This window comes from Crocodylus siamensis, chromosome 4, assembly GCF_052110815.1.
Source record: "Crocodylus siamensis isolate JL-2025a chromosome 4, ASM5211081v1, whole genome shotgun sequence".
NCBI classification, from domain to species: domain Eukaryota; kingdom Metazoa; phylum Chordata; order Crocodylia; family Crocodylidae; genus Crocodylus; species Crocodylus siamensis.
Genome location: NC_143398.1, coordinates 4,985,653 through 5,005,661, shown reverse-complemented (window position 1 = coordinate 5,005,661; position 20,009 = coordinate 4,985,653). Strand labels below are relative to the sequence as shown.

Below are 20,009 nucleotides of genomic sequence, written 5' to 3'. Positions count from 1 at the left end.
AGCAACATCCCTCAGGGTGAAAGTATTTGTATTTTCACTCAGCAGGCAATGGGAGCCTCAAAACAGACTTGAATTCAACTTCTTCCTCCATAAATCATTCACAATTCCCACACATCCACCAATATAGTTAGAGACTAATGGCTTTCTGATCAGGGACTTACAGAGTGCATTTACATGAGACACTTACTATGCATTTCCCTAATAACACTGCAGTAGCGTGTCATGGCAAAAACCGTGCTAATAGCCTACTGCCCAGTGTTATTAGGCTAATGTGCAGTAAGCATCAATAAATAACTGTGCACCAGTATAATGGGCAGTAACTTCAGGTACTATGCATTTAGTTAGTCCTTTATTAAGGGAGTAGTAAACTACATGCACGGTATCTAAGATGCATTAATGAACGTGTAGACATGCCCACAGAGATTTTATCTTTGCAGTCTGCGGCAGGTTCAATGCCGACATTGCGTTCCTGGTGGATGAGTCCTCAAGCATCGGCCAGAGCAATTTCAATAAAGTGAAGGACTTCCTCTTCCGGATCATTTCCTATTTCCCCAGAATTGGGCCTCAAGGGACGCAGGCAAGAGTCCATTACTCTTTCCATCTGTCTGTCTGTCTGTTATCAGTACTTATCTTCCATGTGTACATCTTCGTAAAGCCCCCATAAGTTAAGGAAATTATATTGTTTAGTTTGGCTTGCTGCATAATGGTATTGTTCCCATGTTGATGTTTTCAAATTATATCCCCTTTAAGGGAGTGGTCGTTATAGTTGCATTATGTGGGCTCTGAGTGGTACTGCACAGGCAGCTGTCTTGTAAGTTGAAATTAAAATGTCAACCTGAAAGTAGAAAAATGGTACCCAAAATACCACTCCCCCACAAAAAAAGGGAATGTCATCAGGTAGAAGAAATGCAGCTATAGGAAGATCCCACCATTAAAATAAGCACAGACATTTCATTTGGCAAATTCAGTCCTGAATCAAATATTGAAGAGGAATGGAAGAAGTTATTTCCAAAAGCTCTGTCGAAGATCTTGGCTCTTGGACTTGACAACTTGGTGGCTAGGATCAGAGCGAAACAGGGCTGGAAGGAACTGCTGGAGGTCATCTAGTCCAGCCCCTCCGTCTGAGGCAGGATCATCCCTATCCAAACTACCCGATGCAAATCCCTGATCTAACCTCTTAGTAACATCTACCATCAACCTTGACACAACGCAAGACATCATACCCTAACCTGCCACAGGTAAAGCAGGGGGCCACAGCAGACAACACCCTGGTTCTATAAATGAAACGTTAATCTTCCTGGGATCTCCTGAGTGTTAATATACACTCAAGAGATCTCAGGAAGAGGGCCACTCCTCCCACCACAGGGGAAGGCAAAAACCCTCACAATCCGTACCAATCTGATCACGGGGTACAATTCCTTCCTGACCCCAGCTTCCTTCCTGACAGATATGGTGCTCAGTCTGACCCTGAACAGAGAGTCTAGATGGAAAGGGTCAGACTACTTTGAAAATGGTGGGCAAATGCAGCACTTTTTACACGACAAAACTCAAAGCTCACGTGGATTTACTCAGTTGCAGCAGAGCTAAGGGCTGTCGACTTGAAATGCTACAAAATCAACACCGCAGTCTGAAGGAGGCCCTGAATGATGAAAGATACTTGGCGGTATGATAAGGCAGATGAAATTCAGTCTCTTGGAGATAAACATAAGACCGGTTTCTGTGATGCATTGCAAGAAGTTTATGGACCTAAAAGCAGCATAAGTGTTTCAGTTAAATCCTTAGACAGGATTGCATCAGTTGTGATTGCAACCCAGTCCTTGCCTGCCGGAGGGAACAATTCAGAAGCCGCCTTAATCAATCTTCCGCTGCTGAAGAAGCCGTCTTCGACGAAATTGCACGTCCCTTTGTGCACAAATGTTTGGCAGCTCCAGTCACCCCGGAGGAAATTCGAAAAGCTGTCATCTGCTCCAGAAACCAAAAAGCCCCAGGAATAGAGAGACTCCTGGATGACATTTGCAAATGTGTTTGTCTGTCATTGCATCAAGCACTTCTAAATTTTTTCCAGTAAGTTTACGGGAGACTGGGGAACTGCCTCAATGATTTGAGAAAGCACTCCACAGCTGCACCAGCTGCAAGTCCTGATCTGATTGGCTCCTGGGCAGAGTATATAAGCCCCTGGGTCTCTTCATTTGGGGTCTGGTTGTTCAGGGCCTTGCACCCTGCAGCAGCTCAGCCTTGCTCCAGTCCTGAACCCACATACCTTGCTCCTGCCCATCCTGTTGCATGTCTGGACTGCCTGGCTCTTCACCTTCAGCCTGACCTGGACTATGTCCGTGGATATCACTTTGGGTTAGGAGTGTAACTCTACGCCCTTGACCCCGATCTGGATTCACCATGGGCTCATTGTCCAAATCATGACTGAGACCTTATGAGGGAGGATAAGGCAAGATGTCATGTTTATTGCTTAAGCACTTAATACACATACACACACACACACACACACACACACACACACACACACACACACACACTCATACCCCAATTTCTGTTCTGCACTGGTATATATTACCAGTCTTAAGAGTGCTCAGATGAACTTAGTGGCCAGCCAGGTTGATCACAAGTAGGAGCCAGGCTCCTGCCGGTCCATCTTGTCAGACAAATCAATGCTCCAGGATGACATGCAGAACAAGACCCAAAATCAATATGTCTTACCCCATCTTTTATAGCCTTTCAATTCACCCAGTCCTCTGGGCTTTTGCTGGGTTATCACTGTTCTTCCTTGAAGGTTGTTTGTCATTGTTTTCTCACTGTTTTGGGGCAGATTCTTCTTGTTTTGGTCTTTTATCTGTCTGCTTTCTTCAGCCAGTCGCCAGCCGCCAGCTCATGTTTTCCTTTTCCACAGACACAGTCTCACCCATTCTCTCACACATACAGTACACAAAGGTTGAGCACTTATGTCAAGCTACAGAGTAATACAAAATGGAGTTTTTTAAGGCAATGCAAAACTCAAGAAAATACATAAGATTAAAAGCAATAGGCAAAAAATCTATTTGTATAACACTTGGTTACCCCCACAGTCATCCAGATTGCTTATGCCCCTTTACCATTGCCTGTTCATGGTCTAATCTCCAAGTGATCATGAACCCCTTTGCCACAGTTGTTATGGTTTTGGGCTTTCTGTCAACATCAAGAAACAGTTCTTCATTAATCAATTCCTGGTGATGCGTATTGCAATCCTGCTATTTTTACCGATTGTGCCCTTTTTTAAATGCAGACAGTCTCCATATTCAGGGAGTATTATTATGGATGACAACTCTATGGACACAGATTACATTTATATGCAGCTGACATTTTTACCATTTACAAACATCACATATGCAATCTTAAACCTATGTGACAGCGAATCCTCAACAAATCTTACAGTGGGCCATGAGCTGAGTATCAGCCAACAATGTCCTCATTGTAAAAAGACCCAAGAGCATATTGGATTTTGTCAACAGATGGGTTGCTTGCAATTCAAGGGAAGTGATTCTTCTTCTCTGTTCAGTACTGGTGGGACGTCACTTGGAGTACTTTATCCGGTTTTGGGCCTCATGCTTCAAGAAGGATGTGGACAAATTGGAAAGAGTCCAACACATAGGTGACAAAAATGATCAGGAGCCTGGGAGCAAGACTGATGAGGAAAGGCTCAAAGAACTAAGGTTATTTCTTCTGGCGAAGAGGATACTGAAGGAGGGGATTTGATAGCAAGTCTTCAAATACATGAAGGGGGATAAGACAGAGGATGGAGATGGGCTGTTTTCTGTGGCCATAGAGGACAGGACTGGCTGCAATGGCCTCAAGCTGCAGCAGAGGAAATTTAGGTTGGGGATTAGAAGGAACTTTCCAACTTTGAGGGTGGTCAAGCATTGGAACAAGCTGCCTAGAGAGGCTGTGGAATCTCCATCCCTGGAAATCTCAGAGAACAGACAGACATTTGGCCAGGCTGGTTTAGTCAGGGATGATTCTGCCTTGAGCAGGGAACTGGACTCGATGACCTTGTGAGATCCATTCCATCCTTACTTTCCTATGATCCTATGCTGAGTGTGAGCAAAGATAAACAAGTGACTGGTCACCTGAGAAGATTGTGGCAAAGCAAAGAACTGAATATGGCTCACTTGAGCCCCATCCCTTCCTTATCTTCATGTTCTCTGTTGTTCATTAATTTAATGCATTTTTTAGCATTGTTCCCAAGGCTAGACCATCACTAAACAGCAAACTTCCAATACTATTGACAAGTGAAGCTTCAACAATCTGATTTTGGGGCCAACCCCAAGCCCATTGTAATCAGTGGAAGATACCTACTGACTTTAGTATCTATCCTTTGATTTAATCCATGAAGCATAGCTAGTGTTTGGCTTGGATGTTTACATCGAGGCTCCAAGGTGGTTTCTTTCTCTTGTTTATGAAATGTAGGTATCCCTGTGCTCATCAGTGGTAGAGATTTATCAGTGTCCCCATTTCATGACCCCATTAGTCCTTAACTCAGGTGTTCATAACCCTACCTCCTGCCATCCTTATGGGCCTTGTGATCTCCTCCCCAGATTGCTGTTGCTCAGTACAGTGAAGGGCCCCGGACTGCGTTCCATTTTAACCAGTACAAGGATAGGAATGGAGTCCTGAAAGCCATCCAGGGACTGAGCTATGCTGGAGGCAACACAAAGACTGGTGGGTATCATGTATGCACATCAATATCTGCATGTACATGTTATATCTGAGGCATGGCCCCGAGTTGCAAAGTGCTGATCTGAAGTTGGATATAAATTGCCTTAGGGTGTAGGTGATGCATTTTGTTTCAGAGTTGTGAATCAGTCTGTTGTAGAGTTGGGTTACGAAATGAAGATCCAAAATACTGTGAAGCGAAGAGAGGACTCTAGGTGTGTGTTTTCACCTCTAGTTATGGCCAGTACTGTTATTCTGGTTCTTTTAGAAGAGCCCCAGATTCATTTCTGAATTTATCTTTATTATCTTATGACCCCCAATTGTGTATGTTTACACCTAATATAGAGCCCTAAACCTAAAGTTATTACCTGCTGGGAATTTTTTTAAAAGTGCTTTACCTCTATCTTCGATCCTAACCCTATCAGTCATGTGAGCAAGAATTCATGTTTCAGCACTAGATTGTATCTGCCTTGATTTATTTAGACCACGGGGTCAGTTTCCCTTTTTGGTGCATATCTCTGACACCCATTAGTGTTGGTTGCGTCTTCACCTTAATATTGACTTGCTAAAATCAATGAGAGATGTTACCATCAGGTTCAAAGGGGAGAGAGTTAGAGCAATGAAGAGTACTTTAGAAAATTCCTCCCACTGAGCATGTCTACATGAGATGCTAACTGCGCACTAACGTGGCAGGAAAAAACCCATACTCGTAGGCTACTACGCAGTTAGTGCCCAAAGAATCCATGCACCAGCACTACTGAGCAGTAGTGCAAAGTACTGTGCATTGATTTAGTACTTAAGTACTAAGCTTAATGCACAATAAGTACGGTGCATTAAAGAACATGTAGACGTACCCACTGTGGATCAAATTATCTACTCCTCCTGCATCCTAGTTGGGAGGATAAGGGCTGGAAAGTGAACTTTTGTTTTAAATATTCCATGTGTTTAAAAAAGTAATCTCCAGCCATTCTAGGTGCATGGATACACCGTATCTCTAATGCCAGGTGCATTAGACAGGGTTTGGCTGTTTAGCTAGAGGGTACGAACAAGACGATAGATGTAAGGTAGTTCCATATTACAAGAACTCATCAACACATCACATAGTTTTAAACTGAAGGGAATTAGCCTTCTGTCTACCCTTTCCTAAGGTGGCTCTTTTTTTGGTTACCAGTGCTGTGCACATAATCAATTTTTCAAGGTCATTGACTCAACTGAAATGACCAAAAAATTTCCACAAAAAAACTCCCTTTGGGTTGCTGCAAAATGAGAAGTTTTCAGTTTTCTTACTAACAAACAAAACATCATCTTGATTTGATATTTTCCATTTTTCACGGGTGTTGGTTGTAGCTGTGTTGGTCTAAGGCAGGGGTGGGCAATTATTTTAGGCAGAGGGCCGCTTACTGAGTTTTGGCAAGCCATTAGGGGCTGCATGACAGGCAGCCAGGGGCAGATAAATATTAATTTTCTAAATTGTTTAGGGGCCCTGTGGGCCAGATAGAATGGCCTGGTGGGCTGCATCTGGCTCATGGGCCACATTTTGCCCACCCTTGGTCTAAGGACATAGGCAGACAAAGTTCTTTGAGGAAATGTGATATTTTTTAGACCAATTCAGTAGTTGGAAAAATTGTTCTTTGCAAGCTTTCAAGCACAGACTTCTATTCTAGTCTATTCTGTTGCTCCTATTCAGACCCTAGAGAGAAGATGCAGACCAGCAAAGTCTCCTATGCCTGAGGAAGGGCGCCTGTGCTGGAAAGCCTGCAAAGAACAATTTTTCCAACTATTCAGTGGTCTCATAAAAGATATCACATTTATCCAAATAACCTTGTCTACCTTGATTTGAAGCATTTTTACTCAAATTAAAAAATCATTTTTGTGGGTTTTTCTTTTTTTATCTCTTTTTAAGGTTTTTTAAAAATTGAACTCTAGCAATTCTGCAAATGAAAGCATCATTTCAAAATGAAAGAAAATGAAAACTCTAAGTGTTTTGGTTCTGAAATGTCAGGACAAATCATTGTAACTTTCCTTGATTCATTTTTTCAATTTTTTTTTTCTGGCAGAAGTTATTCACCAAATCTGACCTGAATTTTCTATTGAATTCCACTGCATTTGTCATGATTTGCCGGAAAATAAAATAATCCTCCAGCTCTGACAGTTATGATCTCCTTATATGAGTGGAGTATATGCTTTCATGTGGATCAATCAGTGATGCAGCATATAAACATGGCCTTGCTGGATCTGGATCAGTGATTCTCATCCGGAGTGCATGGTACCCTGGGGTGCCATGAGATCCTTTTAAAGCTGCCATGGACACCATGAGATATTAGGTGTTCAAACAGCTACACAGATAATTCACAAGATAAAGCCTAGAGATTTCAGACAGGACTCCATAATATCAAAACCATTCTGTTCTGTTGTGGCCTGTTTGAGTTCTTTGCAACAGAAGAATTGTTCTACTTCTCCGCAGTCACGTAATTTGTGAAACGTAAGAGCTGGCATTTTCCAAAGGGGCCTTGAGTCTAAAAAGAGTGAGAATCACTGATCTAGACTGTGTCTTTCTGCCTTCTTGCAGGTCGTGCCATGGCCTATGTGCTAAAGGAGTTATTTCATCCCTCCAGAGGGACCAGGCCAGACTTCCCTCGTACCCTGGTGTTGGTGACTGATGGACAGTCACAGGATGATGTGCTCCCACCTGCCAGAGCAGTCCATGCTTCAGGTAGGGACCCTGTTGCATTTTTACCTTTTTAAGGCCTTGATCCCCATCCCAGGTGAGTTAGCAAAAAGACCCACACAGGTTCCAGTTGGGCTTTATATTAACCCAGTCTCTTACAAGTTCAGTATTGGTTTTCTGAGCTTTTAACTTTTCCTTATTTTGTTGAATTTGTGGGTGACCCCTAAGGTAACCTCATGAGCCACATGCTCCACGGATGTGCCCGGCCTAATATTCTTAGATGACTAATCTCTGGATGGCCTAGTCACTAAGAGATGACTTCCTGTTCCCAGTGTAAATGAGTTCCTGTGAATTAAGATAAATTCTAATCAGGAACTGAGGCACTGATATTTACTGTATGGATAAGATTTTCCATGTGGATGCAGACTTTTAGCCACACTGTTCCTAGACTCTCTGTAACAGGTGAAATTCCCTACTTGGTTTGCAAACTCTCAAGCTGTGCTTCTTTCTAGCTAGCAAATGGGGTATTTATTTCAGGAATTGGTGTCATTGCTGTGGGCATCTCCAGAGCAGACCCTGAAGAACTGAGTAGCATTCTGCTACACCGCAACCTGCATAATATTTTCTACATCAGCACCTTCGATGACTTTCCCCAGATCATCAGGGAGCTTATAGATACCATATGCTCGGACCTGCAGCTGCCAGAAGCCCAGCCACAGCCTGGGCAGGTGAGCTGCTTTCTCCCATGCCCTTTCCATTTCTATGCTTCGTTCTTTATTTACTAGGGAGAGCTTTGCAAATATGGTGCATGCAGACACTGATGCGAGGCTCCAAACCTTAATTCGTTTGAAAACCTAGTTCATGCAAACATTGATGCAACATTCCAAAATAAAAAAGTTTAAATTTTATAAGCCTATTTAATTTAATGAGGATTATACCCTGTGGTGTGCCTCTAATGATTGTGCTTTCACCCTGTGTCCTGACTGAAAGCAAGATCAAAAGAGGAGGGAGGTTTAGTATCCACCACTAGAAATTATCATGCCATTGATATCAGTGGAACACAGATGTCAGTGGAGAACTGTGTCCACTTTTGGCCACGCACTTCAAGAAAGATGTGGACAGATTAGAAAGGGGCCAGTGAAAGTGACAAAAAGTATTAGCGGTCTGAGAAGCATGACTTATAAGGACATGTTGAAAGAGCTAGGTTTATTTAGTCTGCAGAAGAAAAGCCTGAGGGAGGATTTGATAACAGTTTTCAAATACCTGAAGGATCAGCATAAAGAAGATGGAGACAGGATTTTCTTTGTAGCTGTAGGGGACTAAGAGCAATGGCCTCAAGCTGCAACTGGGGAAATTTAGGTTGGAGATTAGGATAAAGCTTCTGACCATGAGGGTGGTCAAACATTAGAACCAACAACCTAGAGAAGTCCTGGAACTTCCACCCCTGGAAATTTTCAAGAGAAGGTTAGCTAGATATTTGGCTGGGATACTTTATAGATACATAGATTCATAGATGCTCGGGTCAGAAGGGACCTCAACAGATCATCAAGTCCGCATGTGGGCAGGAAAGAGCACTGGAGTCAGGTGACACCAGCCAGATGCCTATCCAGCTTTCTCTTACAGACCCCCAAGGGAGGGAGAGCACCACCTCCCTTGGAAGTCCATTCCAAATTTTGGCTATCCTCACAGTGAAGAAGTTTTTCCTGATATCTAGCCTAAATCTCCTCTCTGTCGTCTGGTCACCATTGTTCCTTGTTACCTCAAGAGGTGCCTTGATGAACAGAGCATCTCCAATCCCTTGCTGTGTCCCCCTAATGCATTTGTAGATGGCCACAAGATCCCCTCTTGGCCTTCTCTTGTGGAGGCTGAAGAGGTTCAGGTCCCATCGCCTCTCCTCGTAGGGCTTGTCCTGTAAGCCCCGAACCGTATGAGCAACTCTCTTCTGGACCCTCTTGAATTTATCCACATCCTTCCTGGATGCAGTACTTCAATGCCACACATAGGGGAAGTATCACCCCCTGGGATCTATTTGTCATGCATCTGCTGATACACGATAAAGTGCTGTTAGCTTTGTTGATGATTTTGTCACACTGACGACTCGTGTTCATCTTGGAGTCCCCTGTGACTCTGAGATCCCTTTATGCTGCTGTGCTGCTGAGAGGATCCCTTCCCAGCCAATAGATGTGCTGGATATTTTTACACCCTAGGTGCAGTACTCTGCACCTGTCCTTTTGTATTGCATCCTATTGTATACTGCCCACTTTTCTAACCTGTCCAGGTCTGCCTGCAATTGTTCCCTACCCTCCGGAGTGTGGACTTCACCCCACAATTTAGTATCATCCACAGACTTAGACAGAGTACACATCACACCCACATCCAAGGCATTGATGAAGACATTGAAGAGTACAGGTCCAAGGACCGAACCCTGCGGGACCCCACTACCCACATCCTTCCAGGTCCATACCGACCCATCGACTATCACTCTCTGGGTGCAACCCCCAAGCCAATTTGCCACCCACTGGACTGTGTAAACATCTATGTCACAGCCTCTTAATTTATTTATGAGCATAGGATGAGATACCATATTGAAGGCCTTGCTAAAGTCCAAGAAAATGACATCTGCCTCTACTCCTGCATCTAAGCATTTTGTGACCCTGTCATAAAATGAAACCAGATTGGTTGGGCATGATCTACCTGCTATGAATCCATGCTGGTTTCCCTGTTGCATTATTTTTCCTGCTGGACTCCCACAAATATGATCTTTCAGACTCCCAGAAATATGATCCTTCAAAATCTGGGCTCATCCGGGATCTCTCACACCTTAAGTGAGAATCATATTCCTAGACCAACAAGCCAATCACATATGAGAGCCAGCTTCTAGTCAAAGATGATCCTGCCTTGAGCAGAGGACTGGACCAGGTCGCCTTGTGAGGTCCCTTCCTACTCTACTTCCCTGTAATCCTATAACTTTCTGGCCCTTTCATGGTTATTTGCTAACTTGGTGACCTATCAGTTACGAGGGGAAAGGATATTTGAGGTCAGTGTAAATCTATAGCAGGTTTATCCAACATATGGCCCACGAGCTGCCATGCGGCCCGCCAAGGCATTTTTTGTGGTCCACTGTTTACTATTGTTCCCACCCCTTGTCCCTCCCCCAGCCCCTCAGCAGCTTCGTAATGGCTGCTCGGGGGATGGAAATGTGGAGCTATTTATTTCTCCCCTTCAGTCCCTGGGGCAGTAGTTGGCTGGCTGCAGAATGGGTCCCTCCTGCCCCTGTGCACCAGCAGCTACCATGAACCTTGCAGTAAGAGGCAGGTGCAGTAGGGCTACACAGGCAGGGTCTCTCTGGCCCAGGACAGAGGGTGTTTGAATATGGCTTGCCGGCCCACTGGGTGATAAAAAGTTCATGATCTGGCCCCACATTCAAAAAGGTTGGACACCCCAGGTCTATAGTCTTTTCCAGTTCCCACCTATGTGTCTGACTTCATCTTGGCAATGTGTGGCAATAGGTTGCAACTAAACTGGTTCCTAAAACTCATAATCCCTTTTGACCAGGAGACATCTAACCTCAGCTATGTGTTATAGGTTGCTGGACACAATGTGAACAAACCACAGCAGTTTGGTGACGTGGACAGGAAATCCTTGGCCTATGATTTATCACCCGTTGACCCACAAATCGAGGGACCACAGGGGCCTTGTGATCCCAAGTGCCAGAAGGTGAGATGACTGATAGGCGCTTGTGACTATGTGCTTGGGGAATATAGGTGCAGTAAGTGCATGCAACTGTGAAGTATGAGCTTGATCCTCCAACAAGCTCCTCCAAATTTATGCTGATGAAACAGGACTGACTTGAACAGAATCACAGCATGCAGAGTTGGAGCCTCGCAGAGGAGAAGCAGAGCCTTCTTCTGAAGACCTCAGCCTATGTCACAAGCAGTTGGTGTTTGGAGGCATCCTCTTGTCTTCTGCATCATGCCCATAAGTCTTGCTCAAGCTAGCGCAAGTCATATTCCTTGGACTGTCAAATGCACTTTTTTGAAACCAAGTATTTCTTCTAAAAATAGCCTGCCTCTTAAATCTGAAAAGGAAAAAGGGAAGGAAAGTCATCCTATATGCTCCCAAGAGGCTCTAGTCTTTATTTTTTATTTCTTGAATTGAGAGTCAGAAAATGTGGATGCAGCATACATTTAAAGATGTTGTATTATTAGAAGGAACATGGTACCCATTAGAAAGCCTTCAAGCATTATTTTAAAGAATTTGGGTGTTGGACAACCCACCTATGTCCCCACTAATGTTATTCCAGTAGTTAATGGCCCTTGCTGTTTTAAAACCCCAAACCTGTTACAGACCCTGAGAGCTAATAGTTAGGTTGAGACTAAGATCCATTCCTGTGTCTATAAAGATAGACAAGAAAACCATGAGGCATGCCCTAGCTCCTGCATCTCCATTTTAGTAGCCTCCATCCTATGCTACAGCTCCTCGTCGTGTGACTGTAGCTGTGTTTCCTTGTCCTGAAAGGTGAGAAGCGAGCCCGAGAAGCAATCGCCCTCCAGTTCAATATACAGAAAAGGCATTGTCCTCATAGTTTGTGGCCTAGGGATGGAGGAAGATAAGCAGTGCATGGCATAAAAAAAGAGGCTGATTTGATTCTTGGACTGGTTTTGCAAAGGATCTGCTCACTTTCTGTCTACCTCCGAAGTTTCCTTATTGGAAAAGGTGGAGTGGTGGCCTGGGAGGTGTGTCTCAGGGCTCTGTAGGGTGGGTCCATTTGTTTTCCTTTCAAGGGTCACGGTGTCCTGAATGATTGTTTCATTTCTTCTTTTCCAGAGCTACAGGGGCTTGCAGACGGGCGGGGGTTATGATCCGTTTGGCTTTGCAGCAAAGGGAGAGAAAGGAGAGCGGGTGAGTCTAGGAACATGAATGCTGTCCCAGGTTACATGCCAGTGGCTACAGAGGACAGTGGGAGAGCTGTCTTCAGCCCCTTTGCATCAGTGCTTAAGGTGTTCTGTCCCACAATGCCTTGAAAATCAAACAGAGAGAGGTTTGGAGGGTATGTACATGTGGGTGGAACATGTGAGTGTGCAGGGGTGTTTGTGGGTGCATATAAAGGGGCGGGGGGCTAAAAAATGATAAGTTGATAAATGATAAATGAAAAATAAGGAAGATGCACTTGCCTCCCAGGGGCCCAAGTTTCCTGTAAGGCTGAGCAATGCAGCACTGTTGAAGTCAGGGCCTGGGCATGGTTGAAGCCAAGAGACAAGAAAAATGTTGAATGAGCTGGAGACCTGCTCTGAGATCAGGACTGCTGTGCACTAGAACTGATCAATGATCATAGCTGATCATATGCCATGCACAGAGTTTGGCCCACCCCGCCAGGGTCATTTCGGAGTCCATAAACCTGGCTGAGTTTGAAAATCGCATGGGATTTCTGAGTTTGGAAATTACATGGAACTATTCAATGAGTCTTCAAATACCTGAAAGGTGATTATAAAGAGGATGGAGATAGACTTTTCCCCCCCTGTGCCTGTAGAAGGCAATAGCCTCAAACTGCAGTGGAGGAAATTGAGGTTGTCAGTTAGGGGGAACTTTCTGACCATGAGGGTAGTCAAGCTTTGGGACAGGCTGCCTAGAGAGGTGGTGGCGTCTGCTTCCCTGGAAATTGTCAAAAGCAGGTTGCACAGACACTTGGCTGGGCTGGTTTAATCAAGGATGATCCCACCTCGAGCAAGGCGCTGAACTAGATATCCTTCTGGGGTCCCTTGCAGCCCTACTGTCCTATGACCCTATTCTTTCTCTAGTGGAAGAGGAGCCTGTGCTCTATACAGGATCCTCTCCCTGCACCGTGCCAAACCTGCTGTAGGCCGGGCTTCCTTGTGGTTTCCACAGCCCCATCAGGGATATGCCCCACACTTGCCCTTGTTGTTTTCCATGTGTTTAGGGTCTACCTGGGAAGGATGGGATTCCTGGACTGCCTGGCAGACCCGGACGGACAGGGCCCCCCGGCTCCCCAGGGCGGATGGTAAATATGTGGATTCATGAGCATTGTCAACATTGGGGTTGATTTAAAATAGTCCTCCCAGAATTTCAACACCTAATTTTTCCGTCCTTTTTTCTATCTACAGGGTCTCCCAGGTATCCAAGGTGATACTGTAAGTATCCTGAAACCAGCAAATCCTGCTTCCTTTAACCTGTGCGAGATCCGGCACGGTGAGGTCTGTGGGTACAGACCATTGCCCCTCTGTCTTAGTGAGATGCTGCTGTCATTGCAGCTGTGGAAGGGACGTGAGCAAGGAAGTGGGGAGTTAAGAGCATCATTAACATAAGGAACACCATGCTTAAGGCCCTGCCCATTTTCTGCCTATGTCCAATTGGTAGGAAGCATCACACTGATTTTTTACCATCCAATGCGGGGACATCACCCATCACCTTACCTGCTCCATCTTGTTGCTTCTGCTTATACTTGTCTCCGTGATGTTGGAAGATGCTGGCTTAGTGGGCATGTTTACATGTGCATTTATGCCATCTTAAATTTACTGCACAGTAAATTACTGCACAGTAAGTGGGAATAGGCACGTGTCTACACATACAGGTGTTAAAGTGCATTAACACTATGCTAATTTTAATCCCAAGTCAGTCTGCACACACAGTGTTACTGCACAGTAAGGTGTCTACATGTGCATTATGGCACAGGAACTATTAGGTGTAAACTCATGATGCAGGTATCACATTTATGCTCAAGTCAGTGTAAGTTGCTGTATTTACTGCACAGTAGGGGTGTGCATACATAGATGTGCACCTGTACTGCACGGTAATTTCGGTTACTGCATAGTAAAAGCACATGTGTAGATGTGCAAAAAAACAGACAAAAAAACAAACAAACATGTGTAGATGTGCCCAGTGTGTGCAGTCATGTCTTCCTCTAGTGGCCTCCACCAAGCTGGATAAGAGCCACATCCTGGAGTTGCCCTATTATCTCAAACAAGGGGGGCACTTGTGGTTCTGGAATTGCCCACCTATGTTCAGCCTTTGCTGTATAAGGGCAGTGCATAGACTCTCACTCTCAAATTGCTTTGTTTTCCTGCATGAAGCATTGTTCCCAGTTGCAGCTACCACAGGGGCTCAAGTTAATGAAACCACCATTGCCACCAGGCTGTCTTTCAGTCTCTGGGGTTTTTTTACAGGTTATGTTTTCCTGTATGGAGTGAGAATGCATAGCCTCTCCTCCCATCAGGTAAAATCAGCTGGAACTGGCCATGTGACCTGCCGTGCTAGTCCTTGCTCAACTCCTGTTTGAGCTAAGGGAATACTTTTGTTAGCAGGTAGCAGTGCTAGGCTGTTATCTTAAGTATATCAGCCACTGGTAAGAAGTGTGTAATACACTGAACCCATGGGCTACATATGCATGGTTGGTGGCAGAAAGAAAATATCTATATTTATATCTATGAATCTATATCTATCTATCTCTCTATCTATCTATCTATCTATGTATACATAGATAGGTAGATAGCATATCTATATATGTAAAAATCTATCTATACATGTATAGAGATAGCTAGCTAGCTAGATATGCTATCTATCTATTTATCTATATCTATGTGTATATAGATAGATAGATATGCTCACTTATTCAGAGAATATAGGTGCTCACTTGATCAGAGGAACCTGTATAAGTGAGCATCTATATGTTACCCAGTGCAACTGAGTCTGCCATGGGGCATTGCTGATTGGAACCGAGCCTATGTTCAGGTTACACCACATTATTTAATTCTGTGATTTATTTTAAACCCCCAGGGGCCTCCTGGATATCCAGGACCAGCAGGGCCAAAAGGAGACAGAGTGAGTTCCCTTATATGTGTTTCAATTGGAAAAAAAGCCTCTTTTGTGCACTGATGAACTATTGATGCGTGTGCATGGTGTTGTCATCTAGTGGATAGAATCGGCCTTCCTCAAAGGTGTTGGGTGTTGGCTGCAGCCAAGGCTGGGCATTTTGATGGGGCCGGGACCAGTGCTGGAGGCTCCAGGCTAGAGGGTCTTTCCCCTCTGCTCAGGGTCAGATTAATCATCATTTCTGGGATCAGGAAGGAATTTCACCCCATGGTCAGATTGGTATGGACTGTGAGTGGGGGTTGCCTTCCTCTCTAGTGGAGGGCATGGCTTCTCTCTGCCTGGGGTCTCTTGAATGTATATTAATAAACTTTTAAAGACATGGCACATCAGCTGCTGTGGTTCCCCTGCTTTGCCTGAGGCAGGGTTGGGTGTTAGGTCTTGTGTTATGTCAGAGTTGAGGGTAGCTTTACAACGATTTGGATTATGGATTGCATAGGGTGGTTTGGAGATAGCTGATCCTGCCCCAGGTAGGGGCTTGGATAAGGTGACCTCTGGAGGGTCCCTGCCAGCCCCACTTCTATATGATTTCTATGAAAAGTTGTCAAATGTGAGTTGTTAGTCCTATACTACTAGGAGCCCTGAGGACTCATCCTATGGCCTTGGTTCCTTTAGTCCCTTTCTTCAGCCATGGACATGTACGATCCAAGTGAGAGGGTCTCAGTCCCACCCCTGCTGAGGTCTCAGTCCCACCTCTGTTGAGGTCTCAGTCCCACCTCTGCTGAGGTCTCAGTCCCACCTCTCCTGAGGTTGTGAAGCTTTGGATGGCTTGTGGGGTGTAGCATTGTGTCATCTGTGATGCTCAAAGAGTGGCCGCTGTAAATGGTGAAGTAGGTAGAGACTTTCCAGAAGGCCTCCAGCCATATGAAGGACATGGCTAGTGAGTGTCACTCTAGCATCTCTGTAACTGCAACTGTCCCTGGGATTTGGCTTGTCCAGATTCACTCTACTATTGGGCGTTATGGTTTCCCCCCGCACAGAAGTCCCAGGGTGCAGAATGGGAACACAGAGGCACCGTAAACTTGTAGGCTGAGCTCCCAATGAGCTAGACCAGGTACCCGGAGCAGTACAACCACGTCAGCATGGCACTCCACTTGGACTCATTACCCCTGGCCAAGAAATCCCATTAGCAAATTGCTAAACTGAAGTCCAGGATGAATGGATTCAGATTAACTCCTCAGGAGCGGGAGCTGTTTTGGGTCAAGTCCATCCATCCGCATGGAGATCATGTCCTACCATTGTCCGTGGGAGAGGACTTGGCAGCTGTTAACACAAAATCCTTGAACTGTTACACTTGGATCCATGATTTATGAAAGGCTCTAGTGTTCTGCTTTGGGGTGTCTTTGAGTACTGCCAGCCAATATACCTGTCTCTTATTGCCCTGTCCTTTTGAGACAAGTGCCCATGTTCAGGTCTCTCTACCAACTTCTGAAGCAACATGGCAATAGACTGAAGACCCAGGAAGGCTCATTGCATATGTCCATTGCAATCCATGCAGTCACGCTGACCTATGTCAGCAGGGGGTTCTGGTCCACCGGCGGGGAAAGGTGATGGTGGTGCATGTTTCTTGTGTTGCCAGTTTCTAGGATGGCTTGGAAAGGGAAGCTGAGCGCAGAAATGTTGCCAGCAGTTGGAGGGAAGTGATTCTTCCCCTCTGTTCAATACTGGTGAGGCCACACTTGGAGTTGTGTGTCCAGTTTTGGGCACCCCACGACAGGAAGGATGTGGAAAAATTAGAGAGCGTCCAGCAGAGGGCAATGAAAATGGTTTGGGGGCTGGGGGACAGGACTTATGAAGAGAGGCTGAGGGAGCTGGGGTTATTTAGTCTGGAGAAGAGAAGACTGAGGGGAGATTTAATAGCAGCCTTCAGCTACCTGAAGCGGGGGTTTGAAAAAGGATGGAGCTGGACTGTTTTCAGTGGTGATAGATGACAGGACAAGGAGCAATGGGCTCAAGTTGCAGCAAGGGAAGTTGAAGTTGGATATTAGGCAAAACTGTCTCACTAGGAGGGTGGTGAAGCACTGGAATGGATTACCTAGATAGGTGGTGGGATCTCCATCCCTGGAGGTTTTTAAAGCCTGACTTGACAAAGCCTTGGCTGGGATGATAGTAGGGGCTGGTCCTGCTTTGAGCAGGGCGTTGGAGTACATGTGACCTCCTAAGGTCCCTTCAACCCCCATTTTCTGTGATTCTCCGATCCTATAGAAACCACTTTTTGTGCTGTTTCTTGTTCAGGGAGAACCAGGCTATGTCCTAGGAGGTGTGGAAGTGATTCCCGGCCGAAACGGACAGCCTGGCCCTCCGGTGAGTGGCTAATGGCGTCTGAAACAACCTCCCTCCCTTCTGCTCCCTTGACCTGTGATTCTAGGGGATTGCACAGGCCCTGCTAGGGGCAGTCAGGATTCCCTTGTTACTCATGCTCTAATAGAGGCAAAGATTGGGGCCATTTGTTTATGGGAAAGGAGAGCTTCTTCCCCAAGATAGATAGAGGGAGAGGGGAAAGGAGAAGACATACAGACAGTCTAGATCAATGCTTTGCTACCCACTTTGGGGTAATCCCTTTCTGGTGCTAGTGATAAAGAGCAGAACCAGAGTCCCAGCTATATGCAGCCCTTGCATGCTGTTAAACAGCTGCTGCCTTTTGCCTCAGAGGTGGCTGCCTTTCTGGCATGGGTGTGTTCACTCTAAATAATCCTGTGGGCATGCATCAGGGTCACATTCATTGATATTTCTTGCTTTAGCTTTGTCCGTCTCATGCACTATGGTGACCCTCTTCCCTTTTAACAGAAGGGGAAGGGGTGTCTTCCTAGAGTTCGTGCCTGTGCAGCTTGGTGATTACCCAGGCGGGGTGATAGCTGAGCACTTCACCTATGTCCCTGCCCTGCTCAGTCCCTGCCAGATTCAGGTTCAGGGGGTGATGATGAAGGGAGCTGGGGATGATGAAGGGAGTTGTCTCTCAAATATTTGGCTGAAATGCTTTCAGGGTCAGAAAGGGCAGCCAGGAGTTCCTGGAGTAGCAGGACCACCGGGGCTGCCAGGACCACAGGGACCTCCGGGGACATCCACAAAGGTGTGTGTTACTGTGGCAAGCTGCTCTTCTGCATTGCTCAGGCACGTACAGCTGGCGGCCTGGGCCCAGTATGGGGGATAAGGTGCATTGCTGTCATTAAGTCAGAGGGTGTGGGGGATAAACATCCTCCTGCCCTCCTAGACCCCCTGGACTTCAGGGGAACTGGCTCTGTGCCTTTGAGATAAAGGAGACCTTTCCCATTGATTTCTGTGGCTGCGGTAGGTGGCCTTTGGTCACCTCCAAGAACTGGGTGGGTCTTAATGGTTCAGCTTCACAAGACTGTGAATGCCAGCAAGGTGGAGTGCCAGAAGGATCAAGGCCTGAGCTTTGATCTCTCTTCTCTTTGTCTGGGGAGGACCTCTATTTTGGATCTCCAGGGTTGAGACATCTGGGTCATGCAAGGTAGAGGCAGTCCTTCTTGCACCTACCTCCACCCTGGGGATAAGAAGACTTCACTCTCTAGGGATATAAGTGAGAACTGAGGCCAAATGTTCAATCCTGTGGCCTCCTGCCTGGCAGGGGGGCCTGATGCTACCATCATGTGGGGTGATGGTCCTTGGAGGCCGACTGCAACCCTGCATGGTTCAGGTTTTTAAGGGGAGGCACCACTGGAGACAGGAAGGAAGAGTATCCCCATCCTTGTTTTGTAACGTTCCCCATCCTTTGTGTTTCAGGGAGAACCAGGAAACCCAGGAAACAGGGTAGGAGTTACTTCCCCTTCCCCTTCTGGGTCTGCCCATGTGTCTCAGCAACTAAGTAACAGCCCTGCTGTGTATTTTGAACCAGGCTTATGGATTGTGGTGGCCACACTTAACCTATGCCCTAGTGAGGCCCAGCATGGGGCTGTATCCAGAAAAAGTCAGGCAGGACCCTTCCAGGTCTCTGCCTCTCTTCTGACAAGCACACACCTCCTCGAACTGCCCATTGGTGCTAAGTATGGGCGCGGGTCCTCAGTGTGGAAGAAGCCTGAAGAAGAGCATAGGTCTGGACGTAATTATGGGGTGATTTTCCCCTGGTTGAGTGTCCTGCAAGGGTTGCAGTGGTTTCTGGGAAGCCACCATACCCAAGAGACCTGCTGGAAGAAGACTACTAGTGCCTACTTGACATACGAATGCAATTGTGCTGACAAGGCTTGGGTAGCTCCTAGAAATGTTATCTGAGACAGTGATACCGTCTCATGAACTTTACAGGGGCCTCGAGGCAAGAACGGCATTAAGGGTGACAAAGGAGGCAAGGGCGAGCCAGTGAGTATGGCCTGGGGATGGTCTTTTTCCTTTGGGCTCTTTGAGCTGGCAGCTATTGGACACAAGCCCTCAAGGGTGGGAGGGAAGAATGCAATGCATGCTGGGATTCCATTTTGTGTAGGTGGGAAATGTCTACTAACACTTTTCACTTCCTAAGGGGCCGTGTGGTCTTCTTCAGAGTCATTTGTGGTGCCTCATTTTATCACATGGCCTGTTAATACCTTGGTTAATACCCAGACTTTCCTCCTTTACAGGGGAGAGCTGGCTTGCCCGGCCCCATAGGGCTAGATGGTGCTCCAGGACTTCCCGGACCGAGGGGGGAAAAGGTCAGTGCTTGTGTAAAATGCCTCTCTATACAAATCATCTCAAAGTAGGGGAGAAACCACGGAGTGCCTGTTACTGGTAGGATACATCAAATGCATGGAAGGTGGAGAGCCAGGAT

At 46.0% G+C, this 20,009-nt stretch overlaps 1 protein-coding gene across 8 annotated transcripts in view; it reads left to right on the top strand.

The window, feature by feature from the left end:
• Positions 1 to 20,009, top strand: part of LOC149865440 (uncharacterized) — a 213,443-nt gene that overhangs the window by 66,505 nt on the left and 126,929 nt on the right. For all 8 annotated transcript variants that reach the window (XR_016441695.1, XR_016441696.1, XR_016441697.1 and 5 more), the window contains exons 22-35: positions 438 to 577; positions 4,584 to 4,707; positions 7,271 to 7,414; positions 7,907 to 8,097; positions 10,955 to 11,086; positions 12,197 to 12,271; positions 13,308 to 13,388; positions 13,492 to 13,518; positions 15,161 to 15,205; positions 17,489 to 17,557; positions 18,237 to 18,323; positions 18,998 to 19,024; positions 19,514 to 19,567; positions 19,822 to 19,893. Coding sequence is in view for 4 of the 8 variants with exons in the window: in XM_090041526.1 (XP_089897652.1) it covers positions 438 to 577; positions 4,584 to 4,707; positions 7,271 to 7,414; positions 7,907 to 8,097; positions 10,955 to 11,086; positions 12,197 to 12,271; positions 13,308 to 13,388; positions 13,492 to 13,518; positions 15,161 to 15,205; positions 17,489 to 17,557; positions 18,237 to 18,323; positions 18,998 to 19,024; positions 19,514 to 19,567; positions 19,822 to 19,893 (1,268 nt within the window). In the remaining 4 variants the exon portion in view is untranslated. The remainder of the gene's footprint in view (positions 1 to 437; positions 578 to 4,583; positions 4,708 to 7,270; positions 7,415 to 7,906; positions 8,098 to 10,954; positions 11,087 to 12,196; positions 12,272 to 13,307; positions 13,389 to 13,491; positions 13,519 to 15,160; positions 15,206 to 17,488; positions 17,558 to 18,236; positions 18,324 to 18,997; positions 19,025 to 19,513; positions 19,568 to 19,821; positions 19,894 to 20,009) is intronic.